General features: G+C 35.3%; 1 protein-coding gene across 1 annotated transcript in view; it reads right to left on the bottom strand.

The window, feature by feature from the left end:
* Window positions 1-456: 456 nt before the first annotated feature.
* The window catches only part of LOC117327271, an 89,603-nt gene continuing 68,142 nt past the window's right edge, over window positions 457-21,917 (bottom strand). Inside the window, 12 exon segments of the mRNA XM_033884188.1 lie at window positions 457-4,636; window positions 4,638-5,855; window positions 6,435-6,584; window positions 6,927-7,085; window positions 7,431-7,508; window positions 10,400-10,464; window positions 10,467-10,497; window positions 13,481-13,579; window positions 14,012-14,110; window positions 14,392-14,490; window positions 14,939-15,037; window positions 17,633-17,731. Of these exon segments, the coding sequence (XP_033740079.1) occupies window positions 2,945-4,636; window positions 4,638-5,855; window positions 6,435-6,584; window positions 6,927-7,085; window positions 7,431-7,508; window positions 10,400-10,464; window positions 10,467-10,497; window positions 13,481-13,579; window positions 14,012-14,110; window positions 14,392-14,490; window positions 14,939-15,037; window positions 17,633-17,731 (3,888 nt within the window). The 3' untranslated portion in view covers window positions 457-2,944.

The raw sequence follows: 21,917 nt of genomic DNA on the forward strand, positions 1-21,917 counted from the left end.
TCACTTTTCATGGTGTTATCTGTGACCGACAACATGACATCACTTTTCATGGTGTTATCTGTGATTGACAACATGGCATCACTTTTCATGGTGTTATATGTGATTGACAACATGACATCACTTTTCCTGGTGTTTTCTGTGATTGACAACGTATGACATCACTGTATGACATCACTTTTCAGGGTGTTTTCACAAAGTCAAAACTTCAGACAACATGGGGCTCAGATGTGTCTAGATACCGAGATAGGTCATTAAACCATCATTAAAATTTAAAATTCTAAAAGAAAATACAACTTTCCCGATGAATTTACTGTCCTGAATGAATGACACGGTGTATGCATTTTAATAAATTCAACCCAAGATTATGATTTGTGAAATTAAAACTGGATAGTTAAGTACGGAACTCCTGTGACAATTATAAACAACATTCTGTAATAAGGAAATCAACACCCAGAGTCAAGTTTAAAATTGTTTTAATATGTATCAGATCATTTTATGATTCTGTTAATATATTCATACATTTTAATGGACAGACTTTGTACAAACTTTTAGGCTTGGAATTCATATTTATAAAAAAAAGTTTGCATAAAAGTTCAAGTCATTTTTCTGTCCTATATATCTTACAAATATTTAAATATCCTGACATCTCCAGGACCTGCACAATTATGTATATAAAATGGAATATTCAATAATATGTACAAATAAAAAAGTGTCAACAGCTGGAATAAATAAAATACTAGATTAATACATGTACATAATGTACAAATAAAATATGTACATTGTTTACAAACAAGTGTCTCTAGTATACAGTAACTATGGGCCGACATTTACAAATCATCTGAACACAAAGTCACTTCAGAACGTGGATGTAGCATTTCATGTTTTATAAAAAATAATTTAGATTAAAAAATGGATTTCTAATGATATGTTTTTATTTGTGACAATTCCAAATCAAGATGTAGATAGTGACTTAAAATCTCATGGAGTACAATACCCCAAAAAATTATTTCACAACTTAAAGATGAAATGAAGAAAATGGTCAATCTTACATACCAGGTAAATTCAATATTAAAATACCACGTCTTGTTTATCAAACACATGATTGCACTGTAACTTTTTGTTTGAATAGCTTATCATAAATATAATCAAATATTTTTCTTCATTTTCTTTTTTTTTTAAATTCTTGAGAAATTAGAAGTGGGCTATAGTTCGTTCATGTTTAGCTAGAATATGTTTTTAAAAGAACCATTGAAAATCATATTGAAGATAACGGGACACCTGTGTGTGAATGTCGATCGACAGTGACGTCACAGTGCCCTATAATTGTCTTTCGCATGCCATTATAATAATCTCATATCGCAGGTGTTTCTTAAATCAGAACAAATTGTACATTTTTTTTCATTTTCCTTAGAATAACAAGTGTGTCTGGCGTGATGTAACATGATTATATGAAGGGATTATATCAATATATTTGTTGATATGTTTTATAGTGGAAGACTGTAATTTATTAACAGTAGGTACAAAATACGATAGCTGCCATTTCATTAACATCAAAAACACTATAATTAATTAACTGGATTCTAAAAGCAACGACGTCACGCCATCTTGTTGAAACAAATTCTACACCTGCTAGAAAGTTTATAAGTTATAAAGATTGAAGAGGAGTCTAGACTAATGTAGATCAACTAATTAGCACTAATGTTTGGTTAACGAGTAACTTGTCTTAAGATTTGTTATCAAATCTACAAATCCGGGGTAAATATTCACCCTGTGTCCAAATAAATACTCATAAATCTACGATTTTGTTTATCCTTCTTAACTTTGTCAATGTTTTCAGTAGTATGGCTTCAAAGTAAGAAAATTTTGGATGAACTAAAAACCTACAAATTCTGGATAAAAATACACCTTGTGATTAGCCATACATGTACCAGTGTTTTAGTAGAATGGTTTCATAATAAGGAATGTTTTCATTGCACTAGAAAGATGTTCAAAACATATTTAACTTAACCAGCACCAAAATTACAGTTTTAAAATCAATACATTATAAAAGTCCAGATGTTTCATCATTGTTTGAATTTAGACCAAGGAACTTTTTTTTCAGGTTCCAATAGAAATACATTACTTATCTTAACACCTGCACTAAAAGATATTGCATTCTTGCAAAACTAATAATTTTGCTATTTGTTTTGATATTTTTTTCCCATAAAAGATAGTTGAACTTGTGAACATTTCGAATACTATACATTTGATTTTTTTGACGAGACTGTTTTCCTGAACTGACTACCATAGCGGTTTGGCTTTTACTTGAACTAGCGTTGAATACAGATCAACTACTCCTGATGAGCCGCAGTGTAAACACAATTTTTGAGACAATCTACCAAAAATGAAATCATAGTGCAGGTGTCTACAAATTTTTTTGTTTAGCAATACCTGTCAATCAAATATGATAATTTGTGCTGTTAACAGGTGTGAAGATTAAGGGAAGTACGCAGGTATTGTATGAAAGCACTCGGGCCATGGGATTTAAATTTCTGTGTAAAAAATCTTGGCTATTTGATTACCCAAATTACTTTAATTACATAAGTAACTTCTGTGCATGAACAATTTTCACGCTTCTTTGTCCCTACCTTAATTCATAATAGACTTGTATAATATAGCAGTATAGTAACTGATGTGACAACATTTCTGCTGAATTTATTTTGTACAATCAGAATCTCATTCAGGAATTTTTGAGTCTGCAAATAAAAGCAAACTGCCTTACAAACATCAGACCAATCACACATCGTCTAACAAGCACTGGCAAACATCAGACCAATCAAAAATCGTCTAACAAGCACTGGCCAAGTACAGACAGCCTTACAAACATCTACTGATCAGACATAGCCTTACAAGCATTGACAAATCAAACAGCTTTACCAAAAGCATCTACCAATCACACAGCATTTCACACGTCGCTGCCCTGTACAAAGCTAGCCATTTGTTGGTGATTTCCGTATGTAGAGTTGCTATGACAATATGATTTATTGCTGTATTGTGGTTGGTTGCCGTAGTGAGGAATGTCAGATCTGTACTGTTGATGAGAGGGGTAAAAGTTCCTTTTGGGAGCCTGGCCAGGGTAAGGTTTCTGTGGTGACGGTTCATAGGAAGGCTCTGTTAGTTTGTTAGCAGCCTCGATTAATTTCTTTTGATACCAGTTTTGAACTTGTGATTCAATAACTTCCTGATGTTCGTCGCGTGATGCCGGTATCTGTTGGTAGTCTGCGTGGTTCACTGGAATGTATGGAGAGTTTGAGTGACTATGACCAGGCGTGGAGATGCTATGATCCGTACTGAATGATGAAGATGGCGTACCACTGTTAAATGAAGGCGACCCACTGTTGCTAGGGGCATTTCCTGGACGGAGCCGACTGCCAAATATTTTGCTGCTGTACCCGCTATCTGGATTGCTACTAGAGTCTTCCTTGTTATACGCATTAGGATAATTTGACATGTTTCGTAAATGGTCCTTGTCGGCCTCCTCCCCGACACTAACCGGTGTTCTACACACACGAAGATCTCCACGTGGGGAGTTTCCACTATTACTAGACCCAGTGGTCCTGTCTAACAAGTTTGACTCAGATTTACTCATATTCCTTGATTTTTCCACATTTTCTATGAGATCATAATCATCACTATGTCCAACCCTATTCATATTGTATGTGCTATGATATGGAGCGGGACTTATGTCCCCGCGTCGGTACTGTGACACGTCCTTTCCCGACACATAAGGATTTTCCACAGGTGGTCGACTATTGTTTATCCTATTTTTCTCCCCAATGGATGTCATCCTATAGTGATCGTTATTCATACTGACATAATGACTTTCTGGAGTCCGTAAGACACGGCCAGAATACTGACCATAGCTAGCTGGAACAGAGCCCTCCTGTTGACCGACAGGTGTTGAACAACCTGCTTTATTCTGTCCCCTGGTCACATAAGATGACCACTGACCTTGACCACTTTGACCTTGGGTTGAGTGACCTTGGCTATTTGACACATAGTTTGTATTTTGAGCACTAGATAACCTTGCATCAAGGTCATTGGGTGTGTGGTTCATTGACCTTTGACCCATTGATGTTCTATCTGCACTTCCTCCTCTCTTTGCCATTTCATGAGCAGATGTTATTCCATTCTCTTCCAGAAGAAGCTCATCAGAAGATCGTGTCCTTTGCATCATTGGAGGAACTTTTGGTTGCATGGACATATACATGTCATCCTTATTTTTCACAAAATAGCCATACATATCATTCTGCTTTGAAATATTTTCCTTCCTAAGAAATTCAGGTTTTTCTGGTGGTTTTGGAACTTGTCGAAGTGAAGGATTTGTCCGTGAAAGACCTTTCACAACAGAAACAGAACCATATGGATTCACTTCTTTCACCCCTGATCCATATGAACTCTCGTCCTTTGTACGAGAGTTCGTTTGATCACCACTACTCGCGCTTAACACTAGGCCCCACCATGTTATCTGCCACACTGGCAGGTCGAGGCTGAGTCTTCGCGTCCTTTTCTGGATATCCAAACGTTGAGAAAGTGGGTTTGGAATTAATCCCTTTACCGATGCCGATGCTGGACTGCTGGCTCCCAAGGGGATCCTGTCCAGCACCGGAGGAATTAGAGGTCGGAATATTTCCTGTGCTTGTGTTTGAGGACCCCCTTTCGGGAAAACTCTGTCTCTGTCTAGTTCTGTGAAATCCGTCCGATGAATCCGTTTGATTTGGCCTTGTGGTTGAAGAGTCCCTTTGACTTGATCGTTGATACGTGGGATCAACATGATGGTGTTGATTGTACCTTTGACTTGACCTTTGGAAACCATCGGGGTCAGTTGTGTGACTTCTGACCATGGCTCCCCTTTTCACACCACCCACAGTTTCATAAGGACTAGAATCGTGAGATTTTGGAGTACTGTGTGTGAGGGGACTTGACTCTCGCTTAACAGGAGAATTACGAAATTGTTCTGAACCTTGCCACGTTTGCGAGTGGGGGATTCGTTTAGGAATAGCACCTTGACTGTCATACATTTTAATATCGGTAGAGTCAGCCGGACTTTGAACAAAAGGTGTCCGACTCGTCGACGCTGTACTTGGCGAAAGAAGATTAAAAGTCACTCTAGATCCACGCGTATTTTCCTCACGTGAACTGTCCCCTTTGGGTGCGGAATGTACTTGAATTTGTCCAACTTGCATATGACCTTGGCTTGAGTATATTGTACCTTTGCCAAGGTTACTTTCACGAGCAATTCTCTCATTTTGTTTCGCCTTTCCTTCTTTTACGTCATTTTGCCATGCTCGTAGTTGTTGCATAGCTGCTTGTCGTGATTCGTAAAACTCACGTTTCTTATGTTTTACACTATAATCCGACTGAGAAAGTGTCTCGTCTGAGCGAGACCGAAACAAACGTCCATTCTCGTTTTCGTGAATGTCTGTGAAAAAGTTTTTGCTAGGAAGAGCAGAATCGTCATGGTGATGGCTCAAACAATGGCCATATGAGGATAATTTGGCCTCGAGCCAATCTTCCACTTCCATGCGTGTTTGTTCTGTGTATTTTTTCAACATGAAATTTCTCTCTTCCTGTAGTTTTTGTGAAATTCTATCATTACAGTTTCTCTCTTCACGCTGCAGCCTCTCTTTGGTGAGTTTATCTATGGCGAACACTTGTTGGGCGGTGCGCTTGTCGAGCTGGTTGAGACGTTGATGCAGTACCTGATTGGATGCATCAATGTGCTCATAGATATTTTCACTATTGTTGTTGACATGCTGCTCCAACTTGTGTAAGGCTGGTCCACACTGACACAGGGGCGTGTAGCCTATCGGACCCTGCAATAGAGAAGAACAACACAGTTAGCAAACGATTCTAGAACATATTAAGATCTACTAACAGATAATACAATTGTTTGTTAATAACCGAACGTCTCTCAGAAGAACGTAATTTTCTACTGTTATGTTTTTTTTTATTTGTTATCCACAGTATGCAAACCTCTTAACTACCGGTATAATGTTATTGTTCACAAGACAGAATAAGTAACTGTGCTGTATTTCATAGCAAACATCAAGGAAAGAATCTGGGACTTGTGATAAATTACCCTCATTACTGGGTATATACACCATCTGTGGCAAATCTAAATGTTTTTCATGGCTACTTTTGGAAATTGCAACATGGTGGTAATTGGGCTTATTTTTGTGTAGCGAAATTTAGAGGGGAAGGGAGAAAAACTGGAGTTGCTGGATTTTGTGTCCTCGCACAAAAAGTACCAGATCTAAAGATTTTAAAAGACTGCTGATGATTTCAACAAAACAAAAATGAACAAACTACAGACCCAAATAAAACTGATCAAACACGACGTGGATGAAGGGTAAGGAAGATTAATACTAAGTTATACTGGAGACAGTCTGTACCTGTTTGATGTTACCAGCCAGATCCCTGTAATACTGACTGCCAGGCCGAGGTATATACTGGCTGAAGAACCCCTGAACTTTGTCCTTTTCACTCTGAGCCGTCTGTTGACCTGGGGTCCCAGTCTTGCCTTCCTCCATTTTGTCTTTGTCCTACCATGTCAAAAATATCCAATTCAAATACATGCACGACTCCAGCAAAATTAACAATAACACACCTTCTCAACAGTCCCAATGTCATTATGATAATTACTTGGATTGGTGGCAGACATTTTGGAATATATGAAATTTAACTGGATATAAAAAAAAATAATTGTTTGTTTGCTTGTACTGGATGCTTGATGCTTTCAAATTTTAGGGTAGGTCCTGATCACAGTATACTGTAACAGTCAAAATTATTTTTGAATGAAGCCAGAAACATGTACATATATGTATTATAGACAAAAAACACTGAGAAATCCGCAGTTCTAAAAAGATTGCATCATCAACACTCACCTTCTTCTTTTTCTTGAAGAAGAAGAACTTGGATTTCTCCTTGGAGGGTTTGTCTGCTTTGATGGGTGCATCCTCGTCTGGGACTACCACAGGACCATCCATAGTACTGCCTGGTACATCCTTAAAATTGACTTCTTTATGGCTCTTTGGGGTCTTGGACTAAAGAGGAGAGAAAATACAACTTATTACAGTACTGGTATACATACAGATAAATCAATTGTCACTTACACTCTAGGAATAGTCTTGGCCAAAGTCATATGTGTTTCTATCTGAGAAATCAATCCCCAAATTCTCTCAAAATTTCCCCAAGCTAGAAAATTTATGATTTTCTTTAAATATTATCTTCTTATTTTTGGAAATTAACAAAATCCACTGCTTTAAATCCAAGAACACTGGTCTCCTTAGACAAAACCTGTATATAAGGACACAGTCACATTATATAACATAAACCTGTGTATAAGGACAGTCTCGTTATACAACATAAACCTGTGTATAAGGACCTACCCTTGTGAAAGATGTAATAATGAGGATGATCTCCGGGTGTTCCTTCCGCCTGGCAACATCAACTGCAGTCTCGGTTTGCTGTGAAGAAAAGGAAATTAAATTAATATATTAAACTGTTTTAATTGCTAAACTTAAGTTTTATTTGTTTTACCTGTCCTGAGCTGTTATTACCTGTATTTGACAGTACTGTATAATAATCCTCACATATAACTCTTATGTCCAGGATTCACGTACCGCCATAAATCATACAGTATGTAATCGCACCAAATCATACCTATCCTACAATACATTCCTCAATGTGTCAATGTCAAAGAAAATCTCTCCTTCATTTATCGACTGGATTAAGTTATAAACTTTGTAAGTACACTTGAATGTATTATATGTCAATAAATACAGAACTGATGACAAAGGATAGAATGACGGCCAACATTCTACAGTAAACTGTCTTAGCTTATTCTGGTGTTGGTGTATCATAAGTAGAATTTTTTATAAAAAATGTCTCCTATTATCATTTGAAATGTTTAAATTCTTCCCTTTATGTAAAATATGTACAAAGATGGTTCTACAAGCCCATTCTGTTTTAATTAGTATGGAATCGACTTTTTGCAAGATTTCATAATTCAATAACTATAAAAAAAACATTCATATTTTTTTCCATACAAAAATGAAATCATTGATATGTGACTGTATGTACGTATATGTTAAGAAATTGTGAAAAACTGTTCTGAGATGATAAACTTAATTTTGTGACGTAAAGACTTTCAGATTGCACACCCACTGTTTGACATCAATCATGTTTTATACGTCATACGGATTTAAATGTACGCATAAGAAATTTTCCCATAATGCCATTCCAGAGGAAGTTGTCAGCCACTTAGTAACTATCAGACACATCGATACAATCCGAGTCCTGTGTGTTACATTTCTGCGTATCTAATCATGTAGCTGTAGTTATTCTCTAGGTGAACAGAAAAACGATTTATCTAAATTTAAATACACATTTAAAGTCAGACTCACTATGATTTGATATCTATTGGATCGATATCTGTGAGATAATTTTAAAAATTGATTTCAATCCAGTCTCTATTTCATAGTCTTCATTTCTAGTGCAGGGAACACATTTTTGATTTATTTTAAGATTTCGCAAATATTTATTTTCATCATTATTTCATTACATAAAGGTAGCATTTTCATGGTTTATTATACTGATATTCAGAGTTGGATAATTTATTGTTTTTTTGGTTTTTTTTTGTTTTGTGTTTAATGCTCTTACTAGCTTTAATAAAATCTGATAATTTCTTTATATTTTAAAAACATTTGATGAAAAATAAATCTTTCATTTATACATTTTTTTCATTTTTTATTTCACATACATGTTATATAATGAAGAATCGTTGTTCCACTCTAGCAGATAAAACCAAGAATCAAAGAAGAAATATCCTCAGACCAAACTCTGGTCTCTTCCTGACAAATATCTGATGTACTTCTGGTGAAATATTGCCTGAAGGGTTGAAGTGTTAAGTCTTCGTTCCATGTTTAAGTATTCTAGTCGAACTCCAAAATACTCATGTCAGATAAATGGCCGAGGGTGTAATGCTCTATATAGAATTCACAGCTGGTACTTAAATGTCCACATATAATTTCCTTTTAAACACTTATGAAATTCTCCAGTCGTAATCCTTCGGAAGTCATCAGAAAATTGACAAATGATGGCGAGAGATCAACAGTTAATACTATCTGCTACCAAACTTACCACAAATGGTGGGTATGTTACAGGAGTATATCAGAAATATCCATTTACATTGATCAGCATATCAGGTGTGATAAACAACACTTCCATACCCACAATGTCGACCTCCCATACTTTGGAGGGAATTAAACAACATTCCCAAACCCACAATGCCGACATCCCATACTTTGGAGGAAATAATACTTCCAATTTTTTAATACAAATACTCTGTAAAACCATTTTAATATCTATAATAGCAGAATTCAGGTATGTCCTAGTACACCAAATTTGTTTGTCAAAATAAATTCTTTAAATGTACTTTTCTATGGTTTGAAACTTTGAATGTGCAATCACAGCCCCATTACCATTTTTTTTTAAATCGCAAAAAAACACATAATATCCACTCAACAATACATTTACCTGTCAGGTGAATTCCACAAGCGACACTCATTTGTTATTGCTATTTATCTGATTTGTTTGTGATTAAATTGTTGATCTGGAGTAAAGATTCAGCCTAAAGGCTCCCACTAATTTCTCTGTAACATTGGATCTGTAGCCCCCCAGTCATGTTAGATCACTTGTTAACATCAGGGAGATACAAGTTACTGATATCTATAAACAGACAATAAATGTCAGACTCTGTCGCCCATACACTAGTACAATACCACTCGGTCGCCCTGGGGGTTGGGCATCATGTTTTATACACCACTTGGTCGCCCCAGGGGTTGGGCATCATGTTTTATACACCACTTGGTCGCCCCGGGGGTTGGGCATAATGTTTTATACAGGTGATTAGTACAGCCATTAGTCCCCAGGGGTCAGCCAAAATGTTTTTTCTATAGGTAGTATTACTCTAAGAATAAGCTTTGATACCAAGTTATCATCCAAGTACTACACATATAACAAATTACCGGTATGTAATTTAGTTTTAATTTAATCTATGTAAAATTTTATATTTGGAGAAAGTACCTGATAGAAAAACAATTCATCCAAATGGCTTCTATGCAGCCTATCACAACATAATTAGAGAATACAAATTTATATCTTTTTAATGTTCATTTCAACCAGTAATTGCCATGCTCTTTGAGAAAAGAAGAAAACATTATTTTTAACATCATTTTGTTCAAAGAACTTGACATACATAATTAAATCTATAATGAAGTCCAACATCTGTTCTTTTACAGAACGTCAGTCGCCTTAGTCATTTTAAGATCAATAAGACACCACTATAAAATTTTACCTTGTTTTTTATAAAAACATCTATCCCAGCTTCCACCAGAAGTTTTGCAATCTTCCGTCGTTTAGCGCAGCTGCAATATGTAGTGCTGTGTCACCATTCTGAAAACAGGAGAGGACATTGTATAAACAGACTGAATGCATTCATACACAATTAATATCAAATCCTTTTGTCTGACACATATTTTTTAGGAAATATCACATATGATGTGACACATCAGGGTTTTGGAGGTCAAAGGGGAGAGTGAGGGAGGGATATGTCTTTTAAAACGTTCTTAATTTTTTCAAAATTTACTAAAACTGCCTTCAAAAGCCAAATTTATACAGCATTTTAATCTAGGGGTATAAATTACAACATTTAAAGAGAATATTTGATATTAAGCATTTTTTATTTTTGTATTTTCTAAAGACAGATGAGAAGATAAGAATTTTATTAAGTTTTGTAAGTATCCCGGTCATTTTAAGGAGAATTTGTATTTCCTGAAGACAGGTGAGAAGATAAGGTTTTTAAAAAAAAAAAAAAAAAGTTTTTTTTAATGAGTTTCCGTAAATATTTTGGCCATGAAGTTGCTGTTATGAATCTAGACAAAAGCGTTTGTCCTAATGACCTATTTAAAAATTCCACCAGATGTGAATCATAGCACTGGTATGCAAATTACAGGGTAGGTGATAAGAATTCCGCGTAGTCTTATATCCTCATTTGAATAAAATCTGATTCTTTTTATCTGATAATGATCTCAGAACCAAAATGTTAAGTTGATGAAAGCAAATGATAAATTATATACACAATAAATACTACTACAGATACAAAAACCAGAAATGTCATTTAAAATGTTCCTATCTTATTTAGAATACAATAAGTTGATGAAAAGCAATGATAAATTATATACACAATAATACTACTACAGATACAAAAACCAGAAATGTCATTTAAAATGTTCCTATCTTGTTTAGAATACAATAAGTTGATGAAAAGCAAAGATAAATTATATACACAATAAATACTACTACAGATACAAAAACCAGAAATGTCATTTAAAATGTTCCTATCTTATTTAGAATACAATTAACTCAGAGGAGAATACATATTGTAATAATGCTGTCCCTGGTCCTAACAATGATGTACATGTATATTTGACAAGTAAAATAGGTATATCAATATCGTATCTGCGTTCTTGTCCAATATTAATTGAAAACTCTAATAAAAACATAAATTTATCAGAGATCAGAGATTTTATGACATTACACAATCCCAAGATAAGTGTTTATCATTTGTATTTTAATAATATGCAAATTCAGCCATCAATGTCTATTGTTGTCAAAATCCTACGAGAATTCCCTTCATATATCAAATTTCAATTTTCACGTCTACACAGTCTGATCAGTATCATATGCCTATTGTGTTTTATGATTTATTTAGAGCGATGAAAAACAGCATAGAGCCGTCACATGACTAGAACCGAATTATTAATACACGATTCACGATAAATTACACAACTCCATGAAATATGATCGTTTTGCCTGACAAAGAGTCGTCCAACTTTTTCTTTGCCATGACTCCTGCTCTAATACTTCTGTTACACACTTTGTTATCAATATTGATTAATAAACCATGGCCACTCAACCGTGAACACTATCAACCTCGACAAACTTCCTTTTTTAAACATGAGCCATTGAAAACATATTCTATTATAGAGAATTATATAGATTCGTGGCTATGGAGTGTTTTGTATAATACACAACCTACTGGCAGTCACGTGTTGGTGATGTTGTAGACCCCACAAATTATATATAACGAGCCGTTTAACGAGGTATAAATAGGAACTAATTGATATTCTAATGATATAGGGACAACTATACATCATGTATTCGACCATCGACCCGCACATTCTTCGTACAAAGGCACCAGCTTACACCAATTATATTTTCTGCATCTGTTCAATTGATAATAATAGTCAGAGTTTATCATCTTCAGTTCTTTTTAAGTTCAACCATAAATCTACCTGGAGCTATCAATTTATAATTCCTGTTTTCCTCTGAAGTTGCATTAAATCTGTATGATTGTCCCTCCGAGACTTCCATCCTGTTACATGTTTCTGTTGACCTTGAGATCAATGGCTCACATTCAGAATTTTTAAAATACCACGTTGCTTTATTGATCGAATACATTCACTATATATATGTGGTTTAAAAAAAATTATGAGAAACTGCAGTTCAATTAATGGGACTAATTAATTAGATGTAAATAACCCAGGTACACACATTAAAATATGTAGCTGATAAATCACTTGAACGATCTGTCATACAGATGGAATTTGTATTCCCAAAATGTAAATTAAGCAAACAAAACTGTGAAGACATAAATTAGGAGTGATGGATGACTATAGTAGGCTCAAAAGAACTCTACCTCCTCGTGGTGAGCCAGGGTTTCAGGCTCAAAGGAACTCTACCTCCTCGTGGCGAGCCAGGATTGAAACCCTAACCCCACTGCTAATAGATATGGTACTGATTAGCTACTCTCCTACTTATTTTTCTTTAATTGGTCAATTAATAATTTAATACTAATTAAACTGGTAATTACTACAAATGTAACAAAAAGTTTGTTGCCATAATAACAAATGTTAAATTGAGAAACTAAACAAGAAAGGAGAACCAATTCTTTTAATTGTCACTTCAGATAGTGGTATTGTTCCTTGACAGTGAGCTGTGGGGTATTAATATTTGGTTTGGATTAATTTGTTTAACGTCCTATTAACAGCCAGGGTCATTTAAGGACATGCCATGTTTATGAGGCGGAGGAAAGCCGGAGTACCCAGAGAAAAACCACCGGCCTCTGTCAGTAACAGGCAACTGCTAACAGGCAACTGCTAACAGGCAACTGCCCCAAGTGGGTTTCAAACTTGAGACCCAGTAGTGAAAAGCTAGTGATTGAGTGTCGGGACACCTTAACCACTCTGCCACCGAGGCCCCTGGGGTATTAAGAAATGCTACGATGATATGAATAGTTATACATCACCAGTATTACAAATTTTATAAAAATACAGATGTTTTTGATAATGTATCAATGACCTTAATAACCACTCACCTTATTTTGTAAGTTCAAACAACATCTAGCACTAATGAGGATGCGTGTGACCCCAGCATGTCCATATCGGGCCGCCGTGTGGATAGATGAATCACCATACTGAAAAAATATTCATTTGTGAACCGTTACATGACCATCAGGTTTTTGCCATAGTTAAGGACCACAAGCTTGATGTTATAAATATCACATAGTTAAGGACCACAGGTCTGATGCTAAATATCCTATAGCTAAAATGAAATCACCAATATATCATCTTGTAATTATCACACACCTAAGGACCACCAATTCATTTAATAAAAATCCCATAACTTAGAACCACAAGTTTTATATTATGACAATACCAAAGTTAAGGACCACCAGTTATATTTGCAGCTATTTCCCATTTCCTACTGATGCTGAAACAGAGTCAGAGGTCAACATTGCAAGAAAATTCTAAGTCTTGTAAAACATGGAAATTAATGGGTCTCTCGTAGTATCAAATGCTTTATTGTTCTGATGATGTTGACGGAAAGCTCGGTAGATAGGACTTACATTATTTTTGAGGTCGGGATTACAGCCGCCGTACAACAGGACACGTGTACTCTGGTTATGTCCGTTCTGTGCTGCGAGGTGTAGGGAAGTAAAGCCCGCCTAATGGAGAGGAAACCACGAGCCATAACTACACAGCCACCAATGACATTTAACCAATTATCATAATTTTTGAAGTAAACGAAATGAAGTAAATAAATTACAACAATCTTAGATATTTGTTCATTGCTTTTGTGAATACCACATGCTTTATGAAATAGGACATTTTCTTATAAAGAATTGCTTAAGGCAATACAATTAGGCAAACACCTGATATTAAAAGCACTCCATAGTACTTTAAACATTACTGTTAACTCGGGTACAACAAGGGAGATAATCCCTACCTTGTTAGTCACTACAACATTACAGTTGTGTTTGATGAGTAGTTCCAGGGCAGAACTGTAACCATTCCAGGAAGCTTCGTGTAGAGCTGTGTTCCCATGCTGCAAAAATAAAGTTAAAGAATTAGAAAAAAAATATGAATTATTGAAAAAGATTATTCTCCTGAAAAAAAAAAATATTGCAAAAGATTATTCTCCTAAAAAAAATATTAATTAATGCAAAAGATTATTTTTCCATCTTCAAATTGGCTATTACACAAAATAACTTGTAAAGGGTGGATAGGATTTAGTACAAATCTAGAGTTAGACATAGTACAGCCAAATTACATTAAACTACAACATACAGCTATTTCGTCCTTCTAGGACTCGATCATCAGACATGCTGAGGACCAAGTATATTGATTTAGGTATAGAGCTACTACTATGAGGTGATGGAGGTCATTAGCTCAAAATATGTCAGAACTGGAGTTACATCTTATTTTATAAAACAATGAAGACAAATGTGTTGATAGTCTTTATGAGACTGTTTTTCGTGTTTTGTTGTATTTACCTCGTCCTGTGTGTCGGCTGATCCTCCCTCCTCCAGTAGGTGTCGTATGACCTCTGTATGACCTTGAGAGGCTGCTCTGTGTATTGCTGTGTACCCCATCTGTAATAAAAATATAGGACTTATTAGTGAAGTAAGTAATTGTCAAAATACTGTTTTATATTAATTCTTTCAAAAACTGATCCAAAATTGAATATTTTCTTCATCAATTTCAAATGATGTAGTTACTAATTTTATCAACTAAAAATATTACACCAAAGTTACAAGAATTGCGAACCTTAAAGAAATAAACTGATTATTTCCAAAGTTTTGAATAATGTTGACATAACAGAAGTGACAACTTACCCTTGCATGTGACTTAGTATATAATGGCATTATTAAGTACAGAATAATAATAACTATCTATAGCACTTTTTGGTTCAAACTTAACATTTAGTCACATAACCATCCTATGAGGTTAATCTGGACTTCTGGCCCGTTATTATAGGTCAAGACATTCCTACAAAACTTCAGTATACAAATATTTTCATAACAAAATTTCATCTGCCAGGTAAGCTGTTCAGGTAAGGTGGCATAGACATGTGTCAGGTAGGAAGTGACATCATGAACCCTTTAGGCAGGTGTGATCCCTTGGCTTACCTGGACAAGTTGTACATGTACAGGTAGGTATATTATTGTAATCAGTGGTCATGGAGACAATGAAAAGGTAAATTGAAAAGTGAACAGTTCTCAAGAAATGTCATTTTAATGGTCAGGTACAATCAAGTGATTAGGTTCCAGGTCTGACCTAACTAACAGCATTAGTGATGTCATCACAGATTATCATAAAGCTGATAAATAGTCATTAATATTCATACAGAGTAACAACAGACGGTAATGGACATAATGTAATTTGATTATTTAATAGAAAATTAAATTGGTATTCATAAAAATGTCAACATCCATGACATCTAGAATTAAAATCAATTAAAAAGGTGTAATTGTATAATCAGCTGACTTAAGATCTCTAAACATAACACCTTTATTATAGCTATAAGCATTGAGCACATGTTTTAAATATACACATATTTATGTAGTTTATTGAACTACAGAAGAAAAGAAACAAAAAAAGGAAATTAAAAAAAAAAATGTAATTGACTGAATATATATATATGATATCATAATGCTGATACTGCATGAGATTGATGAATGTACAAACAAATTTACTATAAAACATATCTTTTACACAAAAATTCAAATGCCAGTTAATACTTTAAACCATGTACGATGACAGTTCTTGGAGGAGCTTAAAATCACAAAATTTACTAAATTTTAAATGCACACCTGCACATTTTAAACTAAACATGCAAAATACCTGTATAATGTGTTATTACTGTCACAGTGTACTGTGAAACTCACGATCCTATCCTAACAAACGATTGGCTGGCTAAGATCCAGTTACCGTGTCAACTCCACACATATTTACATAATTTTGCTGATCGGAAGAAATCTATTATTAGAAAAAGTCCTTTCTAAAATCTTTAAAGAAACCCATGTTAGACAGATATGTGTTCCGTTTACATGCGTCACATTAAGAGTGATCCGAGATTCCCACTTACACACAATCTATACCCATTCATTATACAGAAAGTCCTGATATCGACAGATAAATCTGGAGATCATATCGATCATTTTCAGTAATACAACAATCTTTCTTTTCTCCAAAGTCTACCAACCTCCTAATTTTTTAAGTTTAATGTACTGATAGAAACTTTTAAAATTAAAAAAATTCTTTCTTTTTCAGAGATAACACTAACTGGCACCAGCATACATTATGTAAATGGTAGATCTACCCAACCATCTTGCCTATTTTTCGGACTACTGGGTTCTGTTAATTTACTATTACCTAGGCCTACAATTATCAAATTCTGATAGCATTCATGAGCAAATGTCTGTTTAAATTCTGTCCTAGCTTTTAAAAGTGAATTCAATTTAACAGGGAGATAACATCTTTTCAATTTCATTTTTTTCACTGATGTTGTTTGTTGATGAAATACCCTACATCCTTCTTTCCCTCAATCTCTTCACAGCCTGACTTTGATGTCTACTCAACCTTTGTATTCTTCACAGAATCCTACAGAAAACAAATATGTCTACCCTCTTTTTCTTTAAAGGAAAAATCATATCAGAGAATATCACAAACTAGAACTGACATACGAAACAGGTTTTTATTCAGAGTTTTACAGAAAAGTTTTAACAAAAAATCACCACTCATCCAAATGTTGACAGACATTTTAGGCGTACCCAACAGAATTCTATAGAAGAGATCTGTCAGTAATTCAATGGAGCTATGTAGAGCAACCATTTTCATGGTAATCCTATTCTGCCAGTTTTTGTTGATACAGAATTACTTTAAAAGGGAAAGATTCCGTCAGTACAGCCATAGTTGTCCGTCTTACAGCGAGATCAAATACATGGATCAGAAAATGAAAGGAATATCGGACAGGAAAGTTAACGTGGTCTCGTTAAGTCAACATGCGTGAAAACTCTAGTCAAACTTCTTCCTCACTGATACCCAAACACAGACATGTGTATTACACATAAAATTTCTATATATAACAGGATTAAAATCAAGATCATCAAGGTCATTTCCATTTGTAGTAAATGAATTGGAAGATGTCATGATAATTTGACCTTGACCTCATCGCCTATACTTACCGAGTCCTGCTCGTCCAGAGGGCAGCCATGACCTACCAGGAACTTACACACTTCAACAAAGCCTTTCACTGCAGCAAAGTGTAAAGGTGTCCGACCCTCCTGTAAACAAAGGTCAAGGTTATTAACATTTACTCAAGGTCAAAGCTACTGAATCTATTGTTTTGGTGTTATCTTTTCCTCTGCGGTACAAATTAAGACACCTCACATCTACCAAAACAATAATGGCCACAGTTACCAGGTAATATCATTTCAGATTACATTGTACTAAAATATCTGAAATAAAGAACATGCTTCCTTTTATGTGGTTTGGTTTGTTTGGTTTGTTTTTGTTTAACGTCCTATTAACAGCCAGGGTCATTTAAGGACGTGCCAGGTTTTGGAAGTGGAGGAAAGCCGGAGTACCCGGAGAAAAACCACCGGCCTACGGTCAGTACCTGGCAACTGCCCCACGTAGGTTTCGAACTCGCAACCCAGTGGTGGAGGGCTAGTGTTAAAGTGTCGGTACACCTTAACCACTCGGCCACCGCGGCCCCATCCTTTTATGTGGATGAAACAGTCTAAATGGTATAGCTAGAAATGAAACATGGGCTGCTTCCTTTTATATGGATGAAACAGTCCAAATGGCACAGAGACATTCAGTAATAAGCTGATGCACCGATAACAGATGTGGTCCAAGATGATCTGAGTCATTTAGTTTTGGTGGGAGACACAACTGGACCTTTTAGTTTGTGTGCCAAATATCAGGTATTCTGTCAGACCAGCCTCGGTCTCATAATGTATATGTAGCTATAGTTTGATTTAAAGTTGAACTACTTCAACATTAAGTTAACCAAACAAAGCCAGGCAAGGATTAGCAACAATGATGTCACAGCCAAGCAAACTCAGAAATCTAGATGAAATATCACACCAGGTTTTTTGTTTTCTAGTACTGTACATTTTGTAAACCAAGAGAATATCTCAGATTAAAGCCGTAATACAACACAAAGATGGACATGTTTTTCTTAATTTCCTTCATGATGTCTTTTGGTATGAAATTACAGAATGCACAAATTCAGCGAGTTATTTGAGAGAAACACATCAAGATGTTCCATTAGAGCCGTGAGTAGGTAAATAATTGCTCTGTTTTTTAGGTAAAATATAAATAAAACATACATTTTCCTCAGTCATCCGTAACTTGTTGTCTGTATACAGACTCGATCACTGTTAAAACGGAAACTCAAAATTCAGTAAGGACCCACCGTTAAAATGGAAACACAAAATTCATTAAAATCTTACACAAACACACACCATTAGCCATTGTGAATGTAACAGCTGTCAAGATATGATAAGATGCGATATTTTAAGCAATATTTAAATATTTTGTTGCAAAATTGTCATGATGAATTATTCATAAGATTGGTAAGTGGGTGAACTTCTATAATCTGTATCACCCCCCACCCACTCAGGTTGATCTGTACCGGATGAGAAAATCATGGATTGTAACGGTCCAGGACATAGAGATCTGAAAATAAATGTTTCTGTATCTGATAAAACTATAGTCACAATGGATGCATGGTATCTGTGTGTTTATCTACCGGAAACCATTTTTTTTAAAAGTTTATCACCTTCCTAGTTGAAGATTTACAATTCACATCTGACATGTTTTCTTGTTCCAAATATATTCATTCCAGGTCTTGGCCATTGTACTCACACCTTTTAAACCAGAAAGAAAACCTGTTACCATGCAGGTCCTAGGTCCTCATTCTCCCTCAACAGACTTGTTTACCTGTGTCTTACCTGTGTCTTACCTGTGTCTTACCTGTGTCTTACCTGTATCTTACCTGTCTTACCTGTATCTTACCTGTGTCTTACCTGTGTCTTACCTGTATCTTACCTGTATCTTACCTGTCTTACCTGTATCTTACCTGTATCTTACCTGTGTCTTACCTGTATCTTACCTGTATCTTACCTGTGTCTTACCTGTGTCTTACCTGTGTCTTACCTGTATCTTACCTGTGTTAAACTGAAAGTTTGTGTAGAAAAGAAGGAGGGGATAGCTGAGCTAGGAGGATTAATGTACAGACAGGGATACAGGGTACACTTATTACATTCTGAAGACTTTGTAAGAAAATGTCACGGTCATCATCATTTTCTGTATAAATGTGTCATAAGTGGCACTAATTTGCATGGACGTGGGGATATTCATGTCTCACAAATAATTTCTTCTTTAATATTTAACAGCAGCACATGATAAAATGTGTAATATTGGTATATCATCTACCCCAGTGTTTACCCACATTCATTTAAAAAGTGTTGAACAACAACAACAACAACAACACAATGATTTATGTCCAGTTCCCTTTATGTAACGAAAACCTCCTCATCACCTTACAAACCTCCTCATCACCTTACAAACCTCTTCTGTATGTTCATTGTCATTACAAGCAGAATTAGATTTATCGCAATAATATAAAAGATACTTTGAAAATAAACTGTTATGATAGCGATCTACATATGAAAGATATCGTGACAAGTAATCATTCATCTTTAGCATTTTTATTTACATTTTATCTCCTTTTTATTATTATTGATATTTTATTTCCTGAGATAAATCAACTAAAAGAATGCGTAGAGGTTTTTCAGTGCCTTATAGCCATTCCTGGGTTGTAAAATAGACTCCATGTTAAACCACTCTCATCTACGCGAAACTCAATGTCACTTTAACTTCTCCTAATGGTGACGTGGGCCGTTATGGTAATTAGCCTTCCCTCACGATATTTACAGCTAAAAGCATCCAACAGTCCCTAACAAAGACCATATCACACACTTCAGTAAGCAGGAATTAACAGAATAAAATAGGCGACAGGTCTTCATAAAATCATAGCATTCAAGTACAAGATATCACATATAATAAGACATCACAATTAATCTTATATAGACAGTGTTCAACGTCTATGTACAATCACAATATTGGTAGACAGCTTTAACAATATTCCATCATACAAAGTTCATTGAATAAACAATAAAATCAGATACCAGGAAATTACAATTACTATGGAACAATAAATTAAAACTTGTGTCCTTTAGGTTCAGAAAAATTATTGCTAAATTAAATATTTTAGGGTTATTTTGTTCCAACGTCTTATTAAAGGCCTGGGTCAATTAAGGACGTGCCTGGTTTTGGAGGTGGAGGAAAGCCGAAGCACTCGGAGAAAAACCACCGGCCTACGGTCTGTACCAACCGCCCCACGTGGGTTTCGAACCCGCAACCCAGAGGTGGAGGGCTAGTGATAAAGTCCTAGGACACTTGAATTAAATAAGTCGCACATGTACAACATGTGTGTATCACATGTACAAACTTTATAAGAATATGTTGAGAGAGACAAAGTTTGAAGTATATAACTCAGGACAAAATTGAGACATATTTTGTACCATGTATTAGAAAATCATAAAAGGGACATAACTCCTAGAATAATCGCCAAGCTAGAAAATCAATGACAAGAACACAGAAGAAACTTTAACGGCTACTGATCATGAAATGATTTTTTTCTTCTTTTTAGTTTTGCTAAACTTTTTAAAGAATTCCGTAGAATCAAAATCATTTTTGAGTGAAAAACTGAGACTTGAGTCCAACTCGAAAAAATAAGAAATTAAGGGAAGAAACGTTGATTGACAGGCATTTATTATTGACACCCACATCCACTTTCATGGCTGTATAATAACTGGACACCAGGAAGATATTAATAATGCATACTATTTAGTTCCGCCTGATATATAGTATAACAGGTATATTTACATAATTAGTCCTGGCTGAGACGATCCCCGTTACCTCACGTCCACTTGACACACCTACAAATACCTATTTACAAACAAGTGCTAATCGTGTGATCAGGCATAATCGCCATTGCAGTGTATCTGTTCGACAGACACTTGGGAGGTCTGCATACAAATTTTTATCTACTACTCTACTTGTCTAGCTTTATTAGAATAAATTAGATTCTAATTCAGATCTAAATGCAATTTCAAATACTGGTAGGTATCACTGAAAAGTGCATAAATAAACGTACAGCTTCAGGTAACAGAACTGGAGACACGAACCAGAAAAGTCATTTACATTATTTTGATGAAATACTTTTGAAGCTCCGGCTGAAATGATTTTTTATCGGTTTGATATGACGGCATCAACAGAGGACGACTTGGCCATGTTTTCTGTGTTGAAGTAGACATTGACATCTCATTGTAAGAGAACACTATCTGTAATTAAATCTAGGTGAGTTTGTTTTGAATTATTTTTTGAGATTATCAA

This window comes from Pecten maximus, chromosome 5, assembly GCF_902652985.1.
Source record: "Pecten maximus chromosome 5, xPecMax1.1, whole genome shotgun sequence".
NCBI classification, from domain to species: domain Eukaryota; kingdom Metazoa; phylum Mollusca; class Bivalvia; order Pectinida; family Pectinidae; genus Pecten; species Pecten maximus.